The sequence below is a fragment of the Eschrichtius robustus genome, chromosome 6, assembly GCF_028021215.1.
Source record: "Eschrichtius robustus isolate mEscRob2 chromosome 6, mEscRob2.pri, whole genome shotgun sequence".
Classification (NCBI taxonomy): Eukaryota; Metazoa; Chordata; class Mammalia; order Artiodactyla; family Eschrichtiidae; genus Eschrichtius; species Eschrichtius robustus.
Genome location: NC_090829.1, coordinates 76,777,366 through 76,801,318, shown reverse-complemented (window position 1 = coordinate 76,801,318; position 23,953 = coordinate 76,777,366). Strand labels below are relative to the sequence as shown.

Genomic DNA, 23,953 nt, shown 5'->3' with positions numbered 1-23,953 from the left:
GAGGGCTGTGAGGGTATTGGCTGCCAAGGGAGGTGGTGGATGAGATTAGTATCCATGGAAGTGCCACTCCTGCAAAGGTGACTGAGGCTCCCAGGAACCCTTTCTAGCGGCATCTCCCACCTTCTGTACATGAAACTAGGAGGCTGGGATCCAGTCCAGATCCTGCTGCTATAGAACCCTGTGAGCTTGTGCAAGTCACTGTGTCTCTGGCCTGGGGTTGCCTCATCTATAAAATTATGCAGTCGGACTCAATGGCCCTAAGGCCCCTTATGGTTCCAATGTGAATTCAAGATTCCTTTCTTTTTCTTCTCCTTCTCTTCTTCTTTATTTGATACTGATAATAATAATTAATAATAATAATAAATTAAGCCTGAGGTGATACAGGTGATTTACCTAGCCTAAAGATTTGGTTTATTGTAAGCACTCAATGTATATTAGGTAGTAGTGTTTCCTAATTGCGTACCTACTAGTTGTCAGACACATAAACATCATCTCGTGTAATCCTCATGAGAATCGCATGATACAGACTTTATTGAACATATTTTCAAATGGGGAAACTGAGGCCCAGGAAAGAACTTGTCTAAGGTTGCAGAGCTGCCAGTGCAGCAGAGCCTTGAACCACCTCCCTAAACTCTGCACGCACGCTCTTACCTGCTACCACACATTCTGCCCCCCTTTTTCCCTCTTGTATCTCCTCCTGTCCTCTGCTCTTCTTTCTTCTTCCTTGCTCGTCTTTTTCCTCTTTACCTTTTCAAACCCCAAAGCAGGGGCTTGATGGGGAGGGTAGCTCTTAGCTGAGAAAAGCAAAGTGTTCCCAGGGCTGGGGGTGTGGCACACGGGAGTAGTCGGGGATGCAGTTATTAACCATTGTTTTCCCAGAGAGCTTTCAAACCCTGCTAAGCCTGGGGTCCTGTTTAAACCTGAGACTTGTTTTCCCACCGTGGCTCCGTGTATACAACCACACTCATATCAAATAGTAGCAAAGGGAGCATCATGATACTGGGAGCAGGTGGAGAAAGGGAGAGGGAGCTAAAAGGGATGGGCGCCTACAGTGCACTTGACTATTTGTCTGTCTAGTCGATAGGCATGAGCATTGTCATTTTTTATTCTAATTTTAAAGATCAGAGAAATTTATAATTTGCCCAGGGTCTTATAGTGAGGATGTCGTAAATGTAGGGACTGATCCCAAATCTGACTCCAAAGCCCATGCTTTTTCTGATTTGCCTTTCATATAAAGGCCAGGAAACAGAGACTTGGAGGACTTTTCTCCACCAGGGAATTCATTCAGACAGGAGGCGGTCAGGAAGTAGCATAGTCTCTTTTCTTCGGGACCTCAAAATATGAGAGAAATTAGGAGCAGTCCTGCCTGAGTGCAAAGGGATGTGTGATTGTGAAGCTCTTTCTATTCAAGAGGTCTGCAACTCTCAGATCATACAGACTCTGACTTTTTTTTTTCAGGATGGGAAGAAAAGCATCATTCTGAGTGGCTATTGTGGAGGGGATGCTCACGGGGGCCATCCCACAGGACTTTATATCTGCATGTTTTCTCTCAGCTACCTTCCCATCCCCAAACTAGTCTGTCTGAGGCCCCTTTTAGGCAGAGTAGAGAATAAGACGTGTGTATGTATGTACACACTTAGGCATATCTGTTATACACACACCTGTTAAGTACAGCAAGATCTTAGACGCCAGGGAGGTCTGATTTCCAGGTCTAGATCTTCATTGAGCATGCTGTGTATGCCTTTGGGAAAATTACTTACTCTCTGTTACTTTGTGATAATTATGATGATGACTATTACAAAATGGAGTAGTGCAATACTAATACCCATTTTTTTCCTAGCAGAAAACTCCCCCCCAAGTTTATTCTTAGAGCATCTCTAATGCAGGGTTAATAAGGAACTTGAGGACTCAACTCAGGCATCATTTTTCCTTGAAATTCTTCCCTGGGGCTTCCAACTTCCCACCCAGACGGGACAGGAGCACTGTGTGCCTACCTCGTCGAGATGCTGGGATCTCACTGAGGTGATTGGAGCTTCCTCGTTAAATTGGAGGTGCTCATATGGAGCGTACACATGTGCGTTTAGATGTGTAGATGCAGATCCTACTGTATATTTCTGCTGCTGTGTCAGATACATAGTGATGCTGAATAAATATTGAATAGGTTTACTTGACAATGAGAAGCTAGTCATTTCTCCTAAAAAAAAAAAAAATAAAATAGAAAAAAAAAAAAAAAGGCAGGAGGAAGCCCATTCAATCACATGGTTCGTCTACTACAGTTCTTTGACTTGAACTCTACAGACAGTGAAAACAAAGGAGGGCAGGTGGGGAATCTGAATTGCCTGTGGGGCCTTTCCTCTAGAGCCTGTATGGCAGGCAGAAATGGATTATTAGGGCAGAAGTCAGCATCCTTGGATGGGCTAATGGAGAAGGAAGTTCTGTAGTTTGCTCTTTCCCTATTCTGTTTAATACCTCTCAGGACACGCCACCTCTCAAAACTTGCTAAGTGTGGGTCCTATCTGATCTGGGTCTGTTAACTCTTGACTCCTTCCTCTTGACTCTATAGGCAAACTCCTGGCATTTTACTCAAGGCAAGATTAGTAGCCAAGTTTGCTAGTCTACAAGTCTGTGAGGGAATTTTGAGTTGCTATGGATGTTCTCTCTTACAGTAAATAGAGTGAATGGAAGGATAATCTTCTGCTCAGTTTTGCTAAAGATGTGCTCTAATTAGGATCAGAGAGGAAACTGAAGGAAGATATGAAGAAGATATCCTTCAAGCTCATTTCTTCTGCAGATTGAAGAGTCTGCTTGATTCTATTTGCCTGCTTTGTGAATTCTTGGTGACTAAAGGAGTCTGGAGGGTTAAAGCCTTCTAACCACTTCATTGCAGTGTTATTAATAACCTTGAATAAATTAGAAACCATCTATATTCCACGTTAAGTGACTCATTAAACAAATCATAGTAAATCTATAGAGTGAAATATTATACAGTTATTATAAATCACACTGTCAAAGATCATTAATGGCATGAGAGAGGGCTTGTGGTATAACATATAAAAAACTGTATATCCATCATGACCTCAATTTTGATCACACACATAGAAAAAAGACTAGAAAGTGGTATACAAATAAGCTAAGAATGTTATGGGTGATTTAATTTTCCTTTGCATATTTTATTTGTTTTATAAGTTTTCTTCAATGATATTTTCAATTGAAAATCAGGAACAATCTCAATAAATGTTATTTTATAAAAACAAAACTTTCCATCCCTACTTAGAGAGAAGAGCTGCATAATAAAGAGAAGAGACAAACATGTGCTTGGAACCTTCTTAAGTATCCAGAACCTCAGCTATTAATACAAATTGTGCTGAACTTTCAAATATCTTCTTTTTGCCTGGGGACAAGAGGCCAGCTGTCTGTTTGCTGGTCTGGACAGCTAGGGGAGGATATAGGGAGAAGCATTTACCCAAGTCCTCATTTTCTTTGTCCAGGGAAAAGGCATTTGTAGCAAGTGTCATCTGCTCTGCAGAGATTGTCCAGACAGAATTCTCTCTCCTTGCTGTGTTTCCATGGAAATGCTGCAGTTGCTGGGTTTTCAAAATATCCATTTTTAGATATTTTTGCAATCATAATATGAGAGTCAAATTAACTAAGGAACGTGGCCAAGATAATCAACCTCAGTTCTTTATTAGGTAGTTTAATTAAATGCCCATTTCCATTTGTTTATAACCCTGTGAAATCATTCTTTCATGCTATTTCCTGCTCAAATAGGTACACACACACATACCACAAATGCCACAGACACTCACATATATACATGTTTCTCTACTCACCCACTGTAGAACCAAAACTAAATCAGTCTTCAAAAGACATAATGGCCTCAAGAACAAAACAGCTTCATCCTCTGTTTCAGTTGCTAAACTGATATGGTGTTTATTTAAGAAATAAAAGCTGGTAGTCAATGCCAAAGAAAAATGATTTCTTCAGAATGAGGGAGGGGCGATTCATCCTGTGGAATTGGTGCTCCTTTCTGCATCTCTGGGGGTCAATCAGTTGTATCAGCACAATGGCTACCAGAGCTGTGCAAATGGTACAGCCAATCAGCAGGAGAAGGTGATGGAGTAAAATTACCTCTTTCCTTAACCAGTCATCCCTAAGCCTCATTATTTCTACAAACCTCCGAGTTTCTCCCTTCCTTGTCCCTCCCTTCCTGCCCTTTTCAGTTGCCCTTTTCTCAGGCTCCCCACTGTGCAAGCAGAATGGGGTCCATGCGCTGGCCCTTCCTGAACTCACTAGTTTCAGTCTTAGAGCTCACCTTATGTAGGGCATTGAAAGGCTGCCTTAACTCTCCCCCTGCCAAGGTTCTAGAAATTCTCAAATTAGGCTCATTCTTTTGGATGTAGGTATTTTTGGCCACAATTACATGTGTTCTCTGAGAGAAAGGGCACATAAAGCCATCTGAGTGTATATATCAACATGGAACAAATAGTTATTGCCAAGCAGAGAGCAGAACCCTGAAAGAATGGTCCTCGTACAGGTGTGTTTGATCAAGAAGAGAGGGTCTGACAATCCTATTTTTATGTTGGCTCCATCTATAATTTTCCCTTTTTGTAATGTCCATGTCAGATTTGGGGATCAAAGTTATGCTTGTCTCATAAAATAGGTTGGGAAGTAAATATTACGTTTTCCTATTCGGTAGAAAAAAATAGAAAAAGAAGAGAGGGTCTGGGAATGGGTGAAACAGGAGGTTCTTTCTGGGGAGCAGGTGGGTTGATGGCAAAGGTGCAGTGCTAATATGTTAGACTCTAGATAAGCAGAGGGTTAAGAGGATTATCCTAGGAGAGAGAAAGGAAATGGAAGACAGTAGGAAGAAATGTGGCGGCTTCTCCCAAGCTGCCTCACTCACTCCATGATTTCACCTTGTTCTGACAATGCCTTGTGATAGCTTGAAGTGTGAGATCATTCTGACTCAGTCTCATTGGCTCCTGATAATGAGTCAAGTAATAATAGACGTGGCTCTCTGATTTGTATTCCTTTCGAAGCAGTCTAGGTAGGCTCTTCAAGGATAAGTCAGATAGACACATACACAGAAGAAAACCTACAGGAAATTTAGACAGTAGAAAAGTTACAGCCCAAGGAATGGAATATGGATCCTTACTCATAGTTTAGTGACACTGACGTTTACGTTCGTTCACTTTATGCTTCAGAGGTGCTTACAACAAAATTATGAGCGTGCAATTTAAGCTTGTTGACACCAGGGGGAGACTGTGTGCATGTTTCTCAGGATTCCCTGTGGCTCCCTACTCAAGCTTTCCAGGTGGTAAATAGTAACTTCGCAGTGCAATTATCCTTGAACTGTTGCTAACTTTTGGTGTCTTGGTGTGAAAGCCGTGACTGCAGTTTTTCAGTTTAGAGAATCATTTCTATTACTACCCTCTTCTTTACCTCAGTTTCTGAAGAGAAACCATAGCATGTTAGAGTTGGAAGGGATTTTAGAGATAAGTGAGAGAAATCACAAACACACCCCTACACACACACACTAATGCACATGCACTTTAAGTATGAAGTAATTGAAGTAAAGTAGTTTTCCCATGAGTATAGAACTAGCCAGACAAGGGAAGAATCAAGAATTATCTCCAGTAAATATCAATTCCATTCAACCAACTCCTTTCTCTCTGGGTTGTTTTGTTTTGTTTTTACAGAAGGAAAAATAGAGAAAGATGTCACTAACCCTTTGTCTCTGGTGCTGTAATCCCCTTCCCTTTCTCTGAGTCAAATTCCCTAGCAATTTTATTTGACATTTTATCCTCTTGAAGGTAGACTGGCCCCTTCCTTTCCTTATCAGGCTGCTGACCACTGGGCTGAGCGGCATCTAATGTTGTACTTGATTGTTTATCTCTTAGCTGATTTTCCTTAGCAGTAGGTTTTAATCTACCTTAGACAAGAGTTTCTTTATAATATAGTAGACTGTATGGCCAGAAATCTGAGAAATCAACTTCAGTTCATTAATCAGAGAATTTTGGTGGGGAGGACACATTTTTTAAATGATATTGACTCCTGAGGTCAGTGTATTATCGGACGTACCCAACCTTTCTCTAGTCTTTTTGTTTGTAACACTGACACGTCATCTTTGGCAAGTTTGGTCTTTGGCTGTCCCTACAATTTAGCTGCATAACCACCAGGCGGAGGGAGTGTCATGAGTCATGGTGGATTTCCTCAGAAGGGAATGATGTTGACTTTCTTCCCTAGACCTACACCAGAGGTGTTCAAGTTTTCATTAAAGAGGGGGGAAAAAGGAACTCCAAGCTGTGAAGCCATTAAAATAGCTTAAGGATGGTACTGAGAATAAAATTATCCTAAATAAAATAAAATCCTCAAGATATCTGTAAGCCTCTGTCCTCTGTCTCTTATTCCTGTAACGGGAGTGCCAGCCTCATCGTGAGCAGTCTTCCGTCTCAGTGCCTGTCCTCCATTAGCACATTGAGTTTATTTTTCTTAAGTGCCCTGCTTCCTGTCCACAATTTTAATCTCTCTCTCTCTCTTCACATAGTCTTTTCTTTTCTTGCTTTTTTTTTAAAAAGAAATATCTAGACTTTTCAGTCTCTAAGCTTTCTTTAGATATCCCAGGACAAAGCTGCAAAAACAGAAAAGAGGGGCCCAGCTCATCCTAGCATATTGAAAGATCAAATCCAGTATTGATCTTTTGCCAATTTCAAAATGAAGGAGTATTTCAAACTTTCCCTCTGACTTCTAGTGGGAACTAGAGGTGGCTTGCATGAAAAATATCTTTTAAATATAATAATATCTAGCACTCGCATAGCACTTACGATATGCCAGGCACTGTTTCTAAGTGATATAATACATCTGTGTGCGGATGTCTATGTGTGTGTGTACAAATAAATACATATGTATGTATATTTATTGGTATATATATAAGTTATATAAATGTAGAGTGTGTATATATATCTGCATACACACACATATATCTCACTTATTTGTATGTATATGCACACAGACATAACACACACATATATATCAACTTATTAGTAATCTTTACAACTCTGTGGGGGTAAGAACTATTACTGTTTCCATTTTATTGACAAGGGAAACTGAGGTGCAAAGACGGTAGGTTACTTACTCAAGGTTATATAGGTAATATGTGGTAGAACTGGGGTTTGAAACCCTTTCGTTATTTCCTTCTTTTCTTTTCTTTTCTTTTCTTTCTTTCTTTCTTTCATTTTTTTAATTGAAGTATAGTTGATTTACAATGTTGTGTGGGGTCTGAAACTCTTAACCACTATGCTATATTGCCTCTCTATACAATAATTTTTCAGAGATTCCGTTATCTCATACCCAAGTACTTAAGCACATCTGGAAAATGGTTTTGCTCTAGGCAAAATGACAGCCAGAAAGTCTGAAGTAATTTTAAGTTATAGTGACCAATATCCTGAACTTCCTAATTTCATACTGGTTTGAAATATATACATTCATACCTGTAGGAATATGTATCCCAGCTTAAATGGTCTGGAAAACTTGTTTTGTGTTTTACAACAAAAACTTATTTGTAAAGAAAATAAACTGAATTAATTACAACCAGACACAAGCTACTAAATGACAGGAACACTGAATAATAATAATTTGTATTCCTTATAGCTATCATCACAATGTTATAGGCTTATTGATAATGCTATTTGTTTATTTAAAGCATTGATAATAAGTAAATAATTTATTTCTCATAATCTTTGAAGTGAGCAGGGCAAATCTATTCTTCCCATTTTGTAGATTAGGAAACTGAGGCTCAGAGAGGTTTTCGCCTGTCCAAAAAGAACATTCTTTATACCCCATTATTTGCTACCTCGAGGGCTTGTTAATCTTGTGAATTCAACCTCTTCTGCCACACTTAGGGCCTTTCCTCTCTAAAGAACAAAGAATAACTTGTCCAAGATCTGAAGACTATTTTTGTCTCTCTTTATTGTCTCTTTTTTAATCCCTTGTTCCAAAGGCCATACCATGATTTATCATACTGAGAACCAACAAGATGAAACAGTATTCTTAAGGTGAATATTTATCCATGTTTTTAACATGGGAAACTCACAGAATGTTAGAACCATAAGGTAACTAACCATTTTATTTTATGCTCTCCCCAGCCTACTTTACACACGAAGTCTTGGAGAGCAAAAGGTATAGTGATTTACTCAAAGGCACCACAAGTTATAGGAAGAACAGAGGCCACAATCCACATCTTCTGGCTCCTTCTATGAATTTTTTCTCTCTACCGGCTTTTCTCCTGGTAGAGCCATGAGCTTATCTTTCCTGCTAGTCAAGTGAAGATTCCTTGTTTCTAAGCAAACATCAGACTCATCTTTCCCTCTACAATTCATGAAAATGCTCAATGAGAGCAGTTAGAAGTGGAGCACTGTGGCAGGCCACTGGAGATCTATTTTCAGTATGAGGAAGAGCTATTAATAAATGAGTTTTCAGTAATTCAATTCAACTCCTCATCATTTCCAGTACTTATTCCATTCAAAATGCTATACTTAGCTCTTTTAAAGTTGTCTGACCAGTAATATCATCCTGACTGCATTTCATCATCTTGAATATCATGGGAGAAATGTCTCATAGTTACATTGAAATTAAGATAAGCTACGTCTTTAGCATTCAACTTTCTAACCAACCAAGCAATCCTGAAAAGAACAAAATAATTTAGCATAGCACACATTTTCTTAATTAATCTTCACTTGGTTCTTACTGAGCGTCACATTCTTTCTTACATATTTGTAAAATCATGATACATTTCTAGGAATCAGCATCTAGCTACCTGGAGGAAGTATGCAGAGCCGTCCTTTATGAAAGATGAAATAATATTTGTCCATCACCAGTTTCCTGTTCTTCCCAGTTGCTCAAAAATGAGTGAGCTTCCTGCTCTAAGACCACAGTTTCCCTAAACCACTGGGAAGTAAGGCTGAGGGTGATTCCTGTCCTTCAGGAATGCCAGCACTAATGGAGTAAACTTAACAGAGATGCGTAGTGAATATAAATACAGAAATGCAAACTGACCAATAGGGGTGCTGATTAGAAGGACAGTCTGATACCGCACTGACTGGTTGAGGGTAGGTTGGGTGACCTCAGTTCCACCCTCTTGCCCTTAACCCCAGCCCTGGCCTCTCCCACGTGCCCTGAGTGGAGTCTCTGCTCTTTCCCCCGCAGCTGTGGACATGGATGGAAGACCTTCAGAAGGAGATGCTGGAGGATGTCTGTGCAGACTCTGTGGATGCGGTCCAGGAACTGATCAAGCAGTTCCAGCAGCAGCAGACCGCTACTCTGGATGCCACACTCAACGTCATCAAGGAGGGCGAAGACCTTATCCAGCAGCTCAGGTCAGCGCCTCCCTCCCTGGGGGAGCCCAGCGAGGCCAGGTCAGCATGGGCAGTGCTTTCCAGTGGGAAATGCCTCGGACTAGATGCGAGATAAGTCATCATGTTCTGGTCTTGGCTCAGCCGCAGCCAGCTTTGTGGTCTTGTGTGAGCTTTGGTTTCTCCATCTGTCAGATATAAAAATGTCTGCACCATACCCAACTTGAATTTAGAGTGGAATAGTCAATGGAAAAGCTCTGATGTTTCAAAGCATTATGTATCATTGAAGACATTATTCAGCGATCAATAAGTAATATAAATACAACAAAAATTTAAATAAATAGTATCTTCATTAAGAATGATGGCATATTTGGTCATCTGGAGAAATAGCCATTATGGAATATAGTGTTATTTGGCATCTGTTCTCAGGCTGCCTCTGAATTCTAGTGCTCCAGTTGGTGAAATGTAACCCCAAACGGTTGCCTTTGGCCCTGTGAGAATGTAGGGAGTGTGTGATGTGTCCCACTCTGCTCTCTACTTACCCGCATATGACCTTTCCACCATTCCTTGCTACCCAGAAAATAAAACTCCTTCTCTATTGCCCTAAACAAAAATAACTAAGAAGGAATCTTAGAAAATCCTACCTGATACCTTACATTCATTTAGAATCATCCACACCATTGCCTCCTTTCTATTGTCATCAGTGTCTAGTTTCCTGTCCCTGTCAAGGGCATCGGCTCCTCAGGTAAAGTGTCATGAGGCCTTGAGCAAGCCCTCAGCAACCAGCCCTATGCCCAGGTGCTGTGTAAATAGGATTTGATGGCGCTGATGATGTCTGCCTGCGGGGACTTGTTTGTATCCTCAAATCACTGAATGCCGGGACCTCTGCCAGCTCTGGACAGAAATAATCTCATCAACAAGTCCCAGGACAGTCCTGGAGCCAGAGGGAATTACTTCAGTTGGAGAGGGCTTCCCCACCACCCCATACCAGTTGTCCAATTAAATAAACAATGAGAGCTTACCTTAAGATGGCCCTGGCATGCTTTTCTGTTGGATTAATCATTTCTATTCCAAACATGCACATGAGATGTTCTGAGTCCTCTTTTGCATACCAGCGAGACAGCCTCTTTCCCTTCTTCCCCCAGTTCACCGTCATGAATATATAATATGTGACAGTTTCGTCTGCCTACCTAGGAAACGCCACTGTTACTTGCTTCTGAAGAAAATGCCAAATGGTAGGCAGCCACTTAACCTCTCTGGGCCTCAGCTGCTTTGTCTGTGTGATTCAGGGGTTCACTCTAGGAGCTTGTCAGCTCTAGAATTGTGTGATGGCTTTTGCATTTTCTCTCCAAATACTTTTCACAAGCTTGGCTAGCCTCTCTGCGGGGCTGGGTCTGTGGAGGTGCCACTCGCTCTCATCCCCTGCCAACCTTGCGCCATACCTGAGGGCTGAAGGCTACTCAGCGATGGTAAAGGCAACGAGGTTGCTGATGCCTGTCCTACAAGTTTAAGTTCCATGGACTTCAGAGAGGACCACAGGCGTGTGACAAGAACTACTGGCGACTGTTTGTCCCCCCCACCAGTCTGACGCTAGCCTGGACTCCCCTCCCTGATATCAAGACCAGGCAAAGAAAAAAAGCAAACGATGCCTAGTGGACATTGGCAGGATGCCTCACACATACCAGTACACACATCTTCCCTAGGCCTCCACGACTCCTCTGGCACTGATCACCGAAGCACCTAAGGTGGTTTTTATATCATCTCTATGATTCCTAGTGAATGTGACACTGACAGAGATGCTGAACAAAGTGACCAGAAATCATCCTCTTCCTTCTGGAAGCCGGGTGATAGAGAAAGACTGAGGGGAGCCGTCAGAAAGAATAGTCGTATCCGCCCTCCTCCGCAAATGCGTAATGCACAGTGTTGAGTACTCCTCTTGAGTTCTTTTCGTAGTTGGGGGAAGCTGTGCAGCAATGGGCTTTCATGCCCAAGTAGGTCAGGGTGAGAAGGCAGGGATCAGAAGCTCTCTAGATGACAGACAGGGAGGCTCTTGACAAACTGGCTTTATGCTCCGTCTAGAAATAGTGTGAACTCAGATACCATTGCTTCTGAGACAAACACAGGCCAGAAGGACCTGGTTTTCAGAAAGGCTGCTGATGAGACCATTCAAAACTAATGATTTTCCCCTCTGACTTCTTAAACTGTGTCAGAAACTAAGGTATCATGAGATAATGAATGTGCTTGTTTATTTCAAGTTCTAGGGCTCTAGCTTACTCAGTCAAGGCCCTGTAGAATCTAAACTTCTTGAACTCCACAGTTTTCCTATTATAATGGGCTCTGGAGGTGCCACCACCACCTCACTTGTCTGAGCAGATCAATATGTTTATCTCTTGGTTCCCTCTATGGCATGCCACCTCCCCTTGCTTCTTTTGTATAGACCCTCTCTGCTCAGAAAGCCCACCCCTCGCATCTACTCAGCTCATCCTTTTCTTCTAACACCCAATTCTGGGCTCATCCTCTCTGAAGCCTTTGTTGGTTGTCCAGCCTCTTGTGCCCTAGCTTCTACTCCACAGCTGGACCCATCTCCAGTCAGCACCTGACACGTCACTGTCCTTTCAGCATTAACACTCATTCGTACAGCACATTCCTGGTCACAGAGCACGGTTACACATGCCATCTTCTTTAACAGCAAACTGTGCCGTGAGTAGGGCAGGGATTATTAAGCCCACTTTACAGGAGGCAACTGGGCCTCAGGGAGGTGATTTCCCAAGGTCACCAGCCCATATATGTGAGAGGGGGACTTAAGCCAGGCTTGCAGCCTCCAGACCCCATGCTTTCCTAAGTATAGCTTGAAGCCTGTGTAATAACACCAGCCCATAACTTTGGCATAGAATTACAAAGGAGATGAATAATTTTGGCAGCCATGATCTCATTTTAACCATGATCCTGTGAGGTAAAACTAGGAAGGATTTTTTTTTTTTACATATGCCTTAATTTATCTACCCATATGTATTGTGATATGTGTATTTGTGTATGTGTGTCTTGAAATATGTATATATTAGACTACATATATGTATGGAACCATTCGATTTCTGTAACATTTGTGGAGCCCTTTTGCATGCATTATTTCATTTGATCCCGTCACAATTCTGCCTGAGGAATAGGACAGCAGCTAGCCTTAGAGCTATAGCGCTGTGAACCCCAAAGAGGGCACAGTAGCTTTGGCTCACCTACTACGCAGACAGTGCCAGGCTCACGGTAGCTTCGCGTCCCCCTCACTCAGACGAGGAAGGCCCCTCTGTCACTGTTAACATGTCAAGGCCCCTCCCTTCTCTCCCCCGCTCTGCCACAGGGACTCGGCTGTGTCCAGCAACAAGACGCCCCACGGTAGCTCCATCAGCCACATCGAATCGGTGCTGCAGCAGCTCGACGACGCCCAGGTGCAGATGGAGGAGCTGTTCCATGAGCGAAAGATCAAGCTGGACATCTTCCTGCAGCTGCGCATCTTTGAGCAGTACACCATTGAGGTACAGGTGGGGAGGCGGTGCTGGGCAGGTGAGGTGCCCGAGGGCAGTGCCCCGGGAACCGGAAGGACTGCTGCGCAGTAGCCTAAGGGGATGGGAGGGGATTATGCATCATGATATGTTTCTGGAAATCAGCAAATTCGCGTTCCACCGTGTTGGATTCCTTCCATTCCCCCTCACCCAGGCTGCCAAGCAGAGCCCCTCCCCTCGCTGTCTGTCTGGGATTACTCCACTGAGAAGGGTTTTGTTGGCTTGCATTGGACTCCTACTTGGCACTTTGGTTCCTGGCAGACCGCCGAGTTGGCTGTTTGGTGACTGAGGCAGACTTGTTGGATTCTATAGCTTCGTGAGTAGGAAGGTGTTAAAAGTAGGTGGTCTCCTCAGCTGGTGACTGTAGATCAGGGATTAGACGGAGTCACACAGCAGCCAGGAAGTCAGGAGCCACAGGAACGAAGACCCGAATCCTCAGTTTGCTTTCTGCTTGTTAAGAAAGTAAGCATATGTGAAGGACATTTGCTGGTTCATTTCCTTGGCTCCTCACTTCATTCTGGGAAGGTCAGAATCCGCTGTTCTGGTATATTTATGTCCTCTTTGTGATGCCTATTAATACTGTCTGCCCCACATAATATCCACCTTTTATTATCTTCTGCTTTGACACAGTAACTAAAGCCAGGCCAGTAGGGTTTCTGGGGTGTGAAGAGTATTCAACACCTATGGCGCTTTGTCCTTTTCAGGGATGGCAAAGGGTTAAATTAAAAGCTATATCTTCTCTTTGCTCCTGGCTGGTGTGTTGTGAAGGAAAACCAATTATCGCTCTACCATTCATTAAAACTTTACTTTGCATTCCAACCATCTCCTCCTAGTTGGGACTTCTGGGGGTCTGGGATTGATCTTCCCAACAATATTTGTGGAAACTTCTGTGGAACTGGTTTGGAAGGAAAATTATTATTTTTTCAAATGTTGTATGCTCCAATATCCCAATGCCAATGTCATTCACAATCCCACGCAGGATCAGAAAACTGTCCTGGCAACAGAAGCCCTCTTCTTCAATCCTGAGACCAAAAATGTTTATAATGAGAATCAGAAACGTAAAAAAAACCAAACAAACAAAAAGCAGTCCTAAAGCAATCCTTCCTATCTCTGACTCTCTTAATGACCTTTCCCTTCTTCACTGCTATCCTGACTTCCTGGAAGCCACTGCAGCTTTTTTGCTTAAAGATGTCATGTTCTAAAAGGTGCTTTCTGGACAGTTTCTGAAACAAAGGAAAAGATAAGTCTTTAAATTTAGATCTCGATTATCCTTCCAACTCATTCCATAACTTCAAGTAAATTTATTTATATTTCTTATTTATAATTTATCTTGAATCTACACTCAAAGGGATTTCAGGTGGCAGACAGTATTAAAACATATATTGAAAGAACAGTGAAAATGCCAGTGGAAAATTAGAGACATTGGTATGCAGAAAGGAATGAAAGTGGGGTGACAAAAGTAATAAAGAAAGGAAAGAGGGGGCGTGAGTTATTATTCTTTGGTAGTTGGGAGTGAGACTCACCGAAATAAACAGAGGTAATGTTTGGTTGCAGCAGTGTTGGCTGCAGGCCCTCCCACAGTCCTCACCCACCGAGAGTGAGTATATCCATGGGGGAATTATGTTAGCAGGTGTGGGGATTTGACTGTTGTATTCTTTATCTACTCTCCTGTCATTCCAGGTCCACATCAAAAATGCTTAAGGGGGAGGGAATAACCTGAGGGTTTGGATGTTTAAGCTTTATTTGATGAGACGGCTGTGGGTTTGAGGTCTGGGTTGCTGGTTTATTTCCAGAACAGGTCAGTTAGCTTCACTTTGCCGCTTGCACTGTACCCCTGACATCAGCCAGGGGCATCACTCCGGTGTGTTTGCCTGCAGTAATTCTGGGAAAATCCATTTCCAATCCAAAGCGTATGTAAGAAGATATTCTTTTTTTTTTTAAAAAGTTGATTGTAAATCAAATACTTTAAAATTGGATCCTATTTAAATGTTGCAGTAGAAGAGTTTGATATTTAAATTGTAGGATTTGCATTTCTCAGCCTTTGTTTGTATAAATGTTTCCCCTCCCACCCTGACAACAACTTGGACAGCTTGGTATGCAGCAAACCAGAAGTAGGGAAGTAGTATGAGGGTCTAATAAAATAAGGGAGATAAAAATAATAAACAGACCAAATGAGGGAGATAAAAATGAGGGTGATAAAAATTTAGTTCTGCACCCAGGTTTTAGAAGGGGTCTTGTTCCCCATTTCGGATGTGGCCCAAACCTTGGGGAAATGCTGCTTTTCATCTTAGACAGAAATGGAAATCCTGCCAAACCTATGGAAAATTTCTCCTTCAAGTCAGATTGTCAGAAGTTATTTTTGAGGGTGATGAGATTATTTCAAATACCAGCTAGGGTTTCACTGTGAGGATGAAGGGCAAACTTCTAGAGAAGATTCAGAGTGTGAAACTGAGGGTGGTTTCTGTAATGAGAGCCATGCTGGAGCTGATATAAGCCAGGGCAGAGGCTGTCACTGCAGGACCTACAGCTATGGTTTCCTTTCCTAAAGGAAGGCATTTGATGGACATACTCGGAATTCCTAGGGATTACTGAAAACCAGAGCTGATCTGCTCCCCTGACATTTGGGTGATCTAAGTGTGACTCCTTAACCATGTCACTGATGGCTGGCATGGGCTAATTAATTTTAAAATTAAGGTTAACACATGAGTTGCGGCACCAGTCTTGTTTTACTCAATCATATGGCCTCCAGAGTATACCCGGGATGGGGTCAGGGGGTACGCCCGCTGAGAGTGAAACTTATCCCAGACGTATTAGGCAAGTGTTCAGAAACCAGGACTGCAGCTGCATTCCTGACACTCCTTCTTAGACTCCCTGGAGACTAGATGAAGTGACCCATAGCGGAACATGATGCTCTTTAAAGTTTTTTCCCTGTAAGTTCAGCCGCCTATGAAAGATAAGTTATAGGAAACAGTTGTAATGGAAGAGACACTTCACCAAATGCAAATAATGTTTATTTTGTGGTGGTAAGAATATGGATGATTTCTTCTTGTTTTTGATAACTCCATGCATTTCACCTTTTCTACAATTAATCAGAATGATCAGAAAGAAATAAAAAAAATATTTTTAGAAGCAGGAACAGGACAGTGGTCTCCAAACTCTTTTGATTAGACACTCTCTCAATAAAATATTTTTGAACTTGCAACCCCCTATATATGCATCCATATTAATTTATAAATTGTATACATGTTATACTATCACTAATAATCTCAAAACTGACTGTGCCCTTAGGGTGAAGTTTGACTTTTTCATTAGAAGTTGTAGTTCCGTATTTCAAATAGTCTTCTTGATAATTTTCAATTATTTTTTGGTTCTGGTTTCTTGACAGACCTGATTAGATTGTCATTGTTTCTTTACCCCATCATGTGGCTGCCAAAGAGTTCAAAGTTCTCTTGTGCTTTCATGTTTAGTATTATCTTCAAACTGTAGTTTCTTTGAGGAACCGTGTTAAGCCACGTCTTTTTGTGAAGGGTAGTTTAGTTAAAACTAGGTAATAGGTAAGTCCATTTAACTGGGCACATGAAAACAGCAATAATTTGAAATATAATGAAAGCAACTGAACAAATGAGCCAGTCTGCCCCTCGGCATTGTGGTCCTTCCACCGTCCCTGAGGTGCCCTGCCCACCACATCACCTGCCATATGTTCCTAGTGAGACTCTGGTGTCAGTACCCTATGAAAGTCCAGGGAAACGTCATATCTTTTTTTATTGGTTTGATCAAATATGTGTGCATATAATACATATGCACATACATATGCTTATTTATATACAGAGAATATTTCTCTCTGTTATCAATGGATAATCTTGGGTATCCCCTGGGGTGGGCATACCCATGTTGGAGAGTACTAGGAATGACACCAAGAAAGATACTCTATACAAGGGACTAAAAAATAGGCCACAGTTACGATCTTTCTTTTAAATTTCTGACTCTATAATTACAACCAAAGTTTTCTCAATGTACCTGAAAATTAATCTGCATCATTAACCCAGGTAAGGAATGGAATAGCAAACTATAAATGCATGGGGTTCACATTAGGACAAGTTGGGGCCAGGCTGAGGCTGAGGAAAATGGCCTTCAAGGAGGAAAATTCGGCCCAGAGGAGAGAAAGCTGATTGTAATTTGCACTGATGGTCTCAACTCTGCAATTGGTTGTATGCAGAGGCCTTTCACGTTTTACACTTGATAAACATTTAGTGAGCACCTACTATCAATACAGCTTGATAAACATTTGTGAGCACCTACTATGCACCAAAAATTGTGTTGGGCATTGAGGATGAAACAACCCCTGCTATCAGTGGGCTAGTTGGGGAGAACTATAGAAATAGAACCATCCTATAATGTGATCATTCTATGACAGAGAGAAGCTTACAGCTTGATGAGAACACTGAGACAGGAATGCTTAGCTTTCTCAGGCTGCCCGTGGAAGGTGTCCCAATGAGATGACACCTGGAGGACAGGTAAAAGTTGGTGGCTAGGATTTGGCATCACTGAAGGATGCCATCTAGCCTCTACCAGAATATCTCCAGAGCCCAGAAGCAGGGTTGGGGAGAGGAGGGAGCTCAGGATCTCATTATTGTGTTGAACCAAGATCTCCACTCTTCTACCCTTTGGTCCTGGTTCTGTTCTCTGGAAAAACAGAACTAATCTGCTCCCTTTTATTTGGCAGCCTTAAAAATAGTTGAAAATATTCATCACAGACCTCTTTTCCTTTATCTGAAAAGTGTTGAGATTGTGTAAGTTATTTCTGCAGTCCCCTCTGACTCTAAAACTTCGATAACTACTTCTCTTTATTGTCAGCCCTTTTCTGTGGGACATAAGCTCCGATGTACTCGCTGCTTTCTGGGTACACATTGTACCTCTCCTGGTTGCCCCCTGCTGGCTGGTCTGTAGTTAGCCACGGCTGGCTTACACACACCCCTTGGGAGCTGTGTGTCCACGACCCTGGTGCTCTCCCAGCACAGCCCAGGAGATAGGGGCCTTTTCTGCCTTGTTGAGGCTTGTGCTCCCTTAAAAGCCCCTGGTTGTCTTTTCAAGATACGTGCTTCCAATACACTGACTTTTTTTTTTTTTAACTTAAATGAAAGCTTTTTATGTATTTTTCCTCTCAAATTTTACTTTTTTTTTAGGCCCAGTTCTTCAGCCTATCAAAATAAATTTAATTTATTATTGCTATCAGTATTTCAACAATTTGAAATATTGGCCAGGTCAGGCAGGACTCTGCGGTGCTTCACTGGAAGTTTTCCTTCAGTGACACAGCCGTCAGCCTGCACAGTCATTCTTTCAAAGGGCCACATCATCTTCTAGTCCAATTTCATAGCCCTTTCCTCCATAGATACAGTGTGAGACTACAAAGCCTTGCTGTTCTCCATGTTTGTAACATGCCTTAAATGCACCAACTTAGTAACTATATCAAGAAAGAAAATGAGATCTGTTTGAGATCAATTTTTGTGGGTTCCCTTGGGATTCCTACAGCATTTTCTAAATGTACCCCAAATCGTTTGCAAAGGAAATGCAGAATAAATACAATAAAGTAAACCAAAATTCTCACAAAATATTTATTTGATAGTTTCTTCTAGACTTTTGTCAAATTGGTTTCAGGATCATTGGGAGTTTCCCCTAACATCTTCCTTTAAAAAAAAAAAAAAGGATTATTTACACAGCTTTAGTATTCCGGCATGTCACTTGTTTTTGGCAAACTATCAAAGATCCCTGATGGAAGCTTTCAGATCACTCTGTAATGGGGTGGGTAAGGGGCTGTGGACCTGAAGGCAGGTGACATTATCAAGGTTCAAATGCTGTCTTCTTCTCCTTTCTGGTAAAGATAACAGGGAACTCAGTAGAAGGAAATGATGTAAGCTCCAGCACTGGGTGTTTAGCTTTCACGGGAGAAAACCCATTCTGACACTCAAGCATTGATAAGTTTTAGAATGGGTGAACAGTATACATCATAGGAGCTCTTCAACAGAGGAGAGATTTTTTTGAAAACAGAATAGAGTCCTACAAGTCTCAAACTGATTAAGAGGCAAAGATATGGGCAAAATAAAGACTAAAGATCAGTCATGATTATAAAAGATCTCAGTTTTAATCATGATGATAATGAAAAAAGAACATGAACCTGGTCATAAAAATTGTGTCCCATTATCCAAATTATCCAATTGGAATCGAAATTAGGTGACCGAACATTGGAACTCATCAGTTACAGTGTTGCAATATGTTCTTACATTTTTTTGCCAAAAATCAAAAAACAACTGAGTGGATATCTTTACTGCTAAGTCCTTCTGCTTTTCCAGAAAACTCTTACAGTATCCTCAAAGGTTTTCTTATAGCTACATAAAGAAATATTTTAACTCTTTAGACAGGTTATATATATTTCTAAAACAGAGGGAAATTCTATGATATACTTTTAAAATAATCTGTATTAGAATTCACTAATCCTCATCATTTTATAAATTGATTAACAGAAAAAAACTTAACACTAGACTAGACAAGAAAAACAAATGACTATGGTAATTTAGTTTATTTTAGTTTCACAGTGGTAATGCATATCAATGTACATACCCATTATAGATAAAATAACCCTTCCCATGCAGTGAGACTGTCTCTTTGGCTGCAATATGTCTTTCCCTATCAGCCAGCACTTGTAGGTCAGTGGAGAATATTTAGCTTTCGCTTTTCTCGTTTTAATACAAATAATGACATTATATTTAGAACAGAAGGATGTTCATTTGCAATTGACAGCTCATGTTATTTCAGAGCATCTTACCACAATGAAATGCCTTGGATCCTTCCTCGCCACTGTTAGCTGGAATGGGACTGGACCTTAATGTACATAACATATGCAGTGTTGATACACACAGACACACACACCCTTTGCTGAGTGGCAGTATAGTGCAGTCATTGAGTATGCAGTATTTTGAGTTAGAGTGCCTGGGTTTGAAACCCTGTTTCACCAGCTTTACTAATTGTGTGACTTTTAGACAAGTTACTCATTTGGTTTCCTCATCTGAGAAATAGGTGTGAGAATAATAATTCCCAGTCCCCATAGGGTTATTAAGGATTTAATGAGTTAACACATAGAACATTTTTAGCAAAGTGCCTAGCACTTAATAAACACTTTAATACATTGTAGTCAGCATTGTTATTATTAATAAAATACCTAAATAATATATATTGGGTTGGCCAAAAGTTCATTCGGGTTCTTACATAAGATGTTATGGAAGAACTTGTACGAACCTTTTGGCCAACCCGATACTAATATGCTGTATATACATATACATATGTATATGTATTTGCATCCAGATTTTAAGCAAACATTCCATCTTATTCTCCCCCATTGTTTCTCTCTGAATTTGTTACCCAATCCTGTTAGGCGATCCCTGAGTGTTCACGTAACTGCTGTGAGAGCCACAGGCGTTTGTGCTTGCCATACAGAGAACATGCCCATGCAGAGGGCAGGTTACACTTCTCTTTGCCACAGCTTTTGTCCCAGTGTTCACACCCCAATGCCGGATTGCAGATGTGTCTCCTGTTCATGGCAAAGGCCCCTGGGAAACCAGAGAATTCTAGATAGGTTAACGTGACCTTTATACTGAGTGTAAATACTCAGTGTCAATTTTTTTTTTAACGTCTTTATTGGAGTATAATTGCTTTACAATGGTGTGTTAGTTTCTGCTGTATAACGAAGTGAATCAGCTATACATATACATACATCCCCATATCTCCTCCCTCTTGTGTCTCCCACCCTCCCTATCCCACCCCTCTAGGTGGTCACAAAGCACCGAATTTTTTAAATTTACCAACTCTTCAACAAAAATATCCTACTGGGGGAAGGCTCTGTGGGTTTTTTTTTGAATGGGTAAACTATTCCTGGCATTATATAAGGTCACAAACACACAGTTTATTGATCTGTTCAAAGCACATGATTAATTTCAAAGGTTCACGTGAAGTGAAGAAAATGGAGTTATCAGGAGTTTGTGGGGGGGGTTTTTTAGAGAAGAAAACAGGGGAAAGGTTAAACAGGCACTTCTCTGAAGTGAGAAAAATAAAAAGAAAGCTATCCCCTGAAGTTAGTTCTTGGACCAGCTCTGTTGACATGACACCATGGTTAAGAGCCCTGGACTTTGTAGTTGAATGCTGAGCTCTGCCACCACCAGCTCTGAGACCATGAGGCAAATGATCTGACTTCTGTGTGCCTTCGTTTCCTCCTAGAGTTGCTATGAGGATGAAATAAAAGAAAATCAAATGCTTAACACTGTCTATCCCATAATAAATGCAGAATTCAGGGTAGAATCTTCTTTTAACCATGATCATCATCTTCATCATGATCACCAGCATCTAAAAATGATCTGAAGAAAAGGACTACACAGTGAGATTTCCAACTTTGCAGCTGATAAAATAAAGAGCTAAGGTGATGGGAATAGGCCATAGGAAGTGGGAAGAGAGGGACAGGTGAGTTCTGTTTCAGGCAGGTACACTTGGGGGGTGAGGGGAGAAAGCTTTCTCTACACATAACTCCTGGGAAGCACCCAGAAAATGGGAGGAGCCAGTGAAGAGGGCTTTCTGAGAACAGAGCCCAAGGCTACTGCTAAACCAAGTCCCTTGGGTCAGTTTTTGACCGCAGAATACTGGATTCAGTGAATCTCATCTGGTAGGAAAGCTTTGGGCTTCTTCTTGAAGTGTCTTCCCATTTCCCACTGCCTCTTATCCTTTCTAAATTCCTGTTCACCTCCTTCTCTGATTTTCCTTATGGCTGTGACTCTAGAGTAGATAATTGTTAGAATAGAAACACTGCCAATGTATCTCTCATATCCTCACATGCCAATTAATTCAGAAGAGTGAGGCAGAGAGAGGCCACTGGAGCCCAGAGAGGAGCTGAGTGAGCCAGGAGCCGAGATGGAGCTAATTGAGTGGAAGGAGAAAGCAAAATAGGTTGATTGAAAGCTGAATGCCCTGTGGGTACTTTCTATTCCATCTTTCACTCATTTGGTTCAGGCCCTAGTTTCTGCCTGGTACAAATTCTTCCAGGTTTCTTTTCCAAATGAAGTTAGATCACCAGATTAATCTCCAGGCAGGTTTTTCTTTTCATGGCTTTGTCTCTGTGTTAGCAAATTAGCCCATGTGCCATGTTATGAGATAAGCCGGAGAAAAATGTCAGGTTCTGGGGGTTGTCATGAAGCTCTTCATGCCAGAGGGGTGACTTTGAAGGGCAGTGAGGACTTGAGCAGACTGGGAGGAGGGACAAGGACGTCTCAGGGCTGCTGGACCAGAGAAGGTGATTGGAGAGGGCAGAGCTACCTCTCAGGATCAAGGAGTAAACCAGATGCCTGGTTCACATAACAGAAGAGCATGAGATGGGGCCGGAAAGCTAGGTTTATTCATTAGCTGTAAAGCAAGCTTCAGGTTTGAAAACAAATTTTTTTCTTTAAAAAAAAAAAAGAGCCCCCGCTATATGCCAACCTTATGCTCCAGAAAGAAGGTGGAGAGAGGGAAACCAATGACAGAATATTCCTTGAGGAAACAGAAATTACTCAGGAAAGAAAATAATTTAAACTCCAGCCGACATTCGAAATTCATAAATCAGACTATTTCAAGGCTCTGGGCATCAGTTCTTGGGGATTTGGGAAGAGAGTCAGACACAGAGAGAGTAAACAGTGTGTAGACCCAGGGAGGGAGACTTGGAAGCCAGGCTGTTGCATTGAGTAGCTCCTTGAAATTCTCATCCTTCAGGCTTCATGACAGACTTGGGTCCTTCAGCTCAATGCTATTGGGAGGTACGGGTGGAGAAGGGGAAGGAAGGAATATAGAAACACCAGATATAGAATCCTGGACATACTTCACATTTGCTTTAGATTCAGATTCCCAAGATACCAGACCTCTGAGCCTCACTCTCCCAACCAAAGCACCTCACCTTTGCTCTGCCCTAACCAGGACCCTCGACACTTGCCTTTCTGCTCTACAGACTCAGGCCTTGGGACCCCTCTGGGATCTTCCTGCAGCAAACAGCTTCTTCATAGACTCAGTTTCATGAAAACAGAACAAAAACTAAAATGTAAAGAAAAGGCAGACTCTTCCTTTCATGCTTGTTTTCTTATTTTTATTTTCCTTAAGCTTGTAGACAAGGAAATGGACTAAAAATTTTGTTTGGGCTATTTTCCATATATTATCTGATAAATGACTTATATCCAGCATATATTAAGAACTCTTACAAATCTATAATCAAAAGATAACCTAGCTTTTGAAAAATGAGCACAAAACTCAACACTTTCTAAAAGTAGATACCAACGGTCAATAAGCATATGAAATGTGTTCACCACCATGAGTCATCAGGGAAATACAACCTCAAACCATAATAAGATATCACTTCACACCCACTAGCTTGGCTAAAATTAAATAGACTGATAATACCAAATGATGGTGAGCAAGTGGAACTTTCACAGGGAATGCGAAATTCCTCTTGAGAATGTTAAACGTACACTTACCCTATGACCCTACAATTGCACTCCTAAGTGACCCTCAAGAGAAATGAAAACCAGTGTCCACAGTAAGCCTTGTGCAAGAACTTTCACATCAGCCTTATTCATAATAGCCAAACACTGAAAACAACCCAGGAGTTCACCAGCTAGAGGATGGATACACAAATCACGGTATCTCTATACCATGGAACAATACTCAGCAGTAGCAAGGAATGAACTGATACAACACAGATAAATCTTAAGTACAGTGTGTTGAACACAGAAGCTAGACATGAAAGAGTCCATACTGTATGATTTCATTTGTATGGAATCTAGGAATCTATGAGGATAGAAATCAGAAAATGGTACCTGAAGTGGGGCAGGGGCAGGAACTGACTGGAAAGGATGACTCCCTAGGGTGATGGAAAGGTCCTTTATTTTATTTTTGGTGATAGCTACACCGGTAACTAAACTTGTCAAAACTCATAGAGCTGAATGCTTAAAATTTATGTATCTTATTATATGTAAATTATACTTCAAT

General features: G+C 41.4%; 1 protein-coding gene across 4 annotated transcripts in view; it reads left to right on the top strand.

Annotated features, from left to right (window-relative positions):
• The window catches only part of LOC137766390 (kalirin), a 469,434-nt gene that overhangs the window by 343,458 nt on the left and 102,023 nt on the right, over nucleotides 1-23,953 (top strand). For 3 of the 4 annotated variants that reach the window (XM_068546590.1, XM_068546593.1, XM_068546592.1), the window contains exons 12-13: nucleotides 9,205-9,413; nucleotides 12,703-12,877. In XM_068546590.1, coding sequence (XP_068402691.1) covers nucleotides 9,205-9,413; nucleotides 12,703-12,877 — 384 coding nt within the window. The remainder of the gene's footprint in view (nucleotides 1-9,204; nucleotides 9,414-12,702; nucleotides 12,878-23,953) is intronic. The other variant, XM_068546591.1, reaches the window with a different exon arrangement.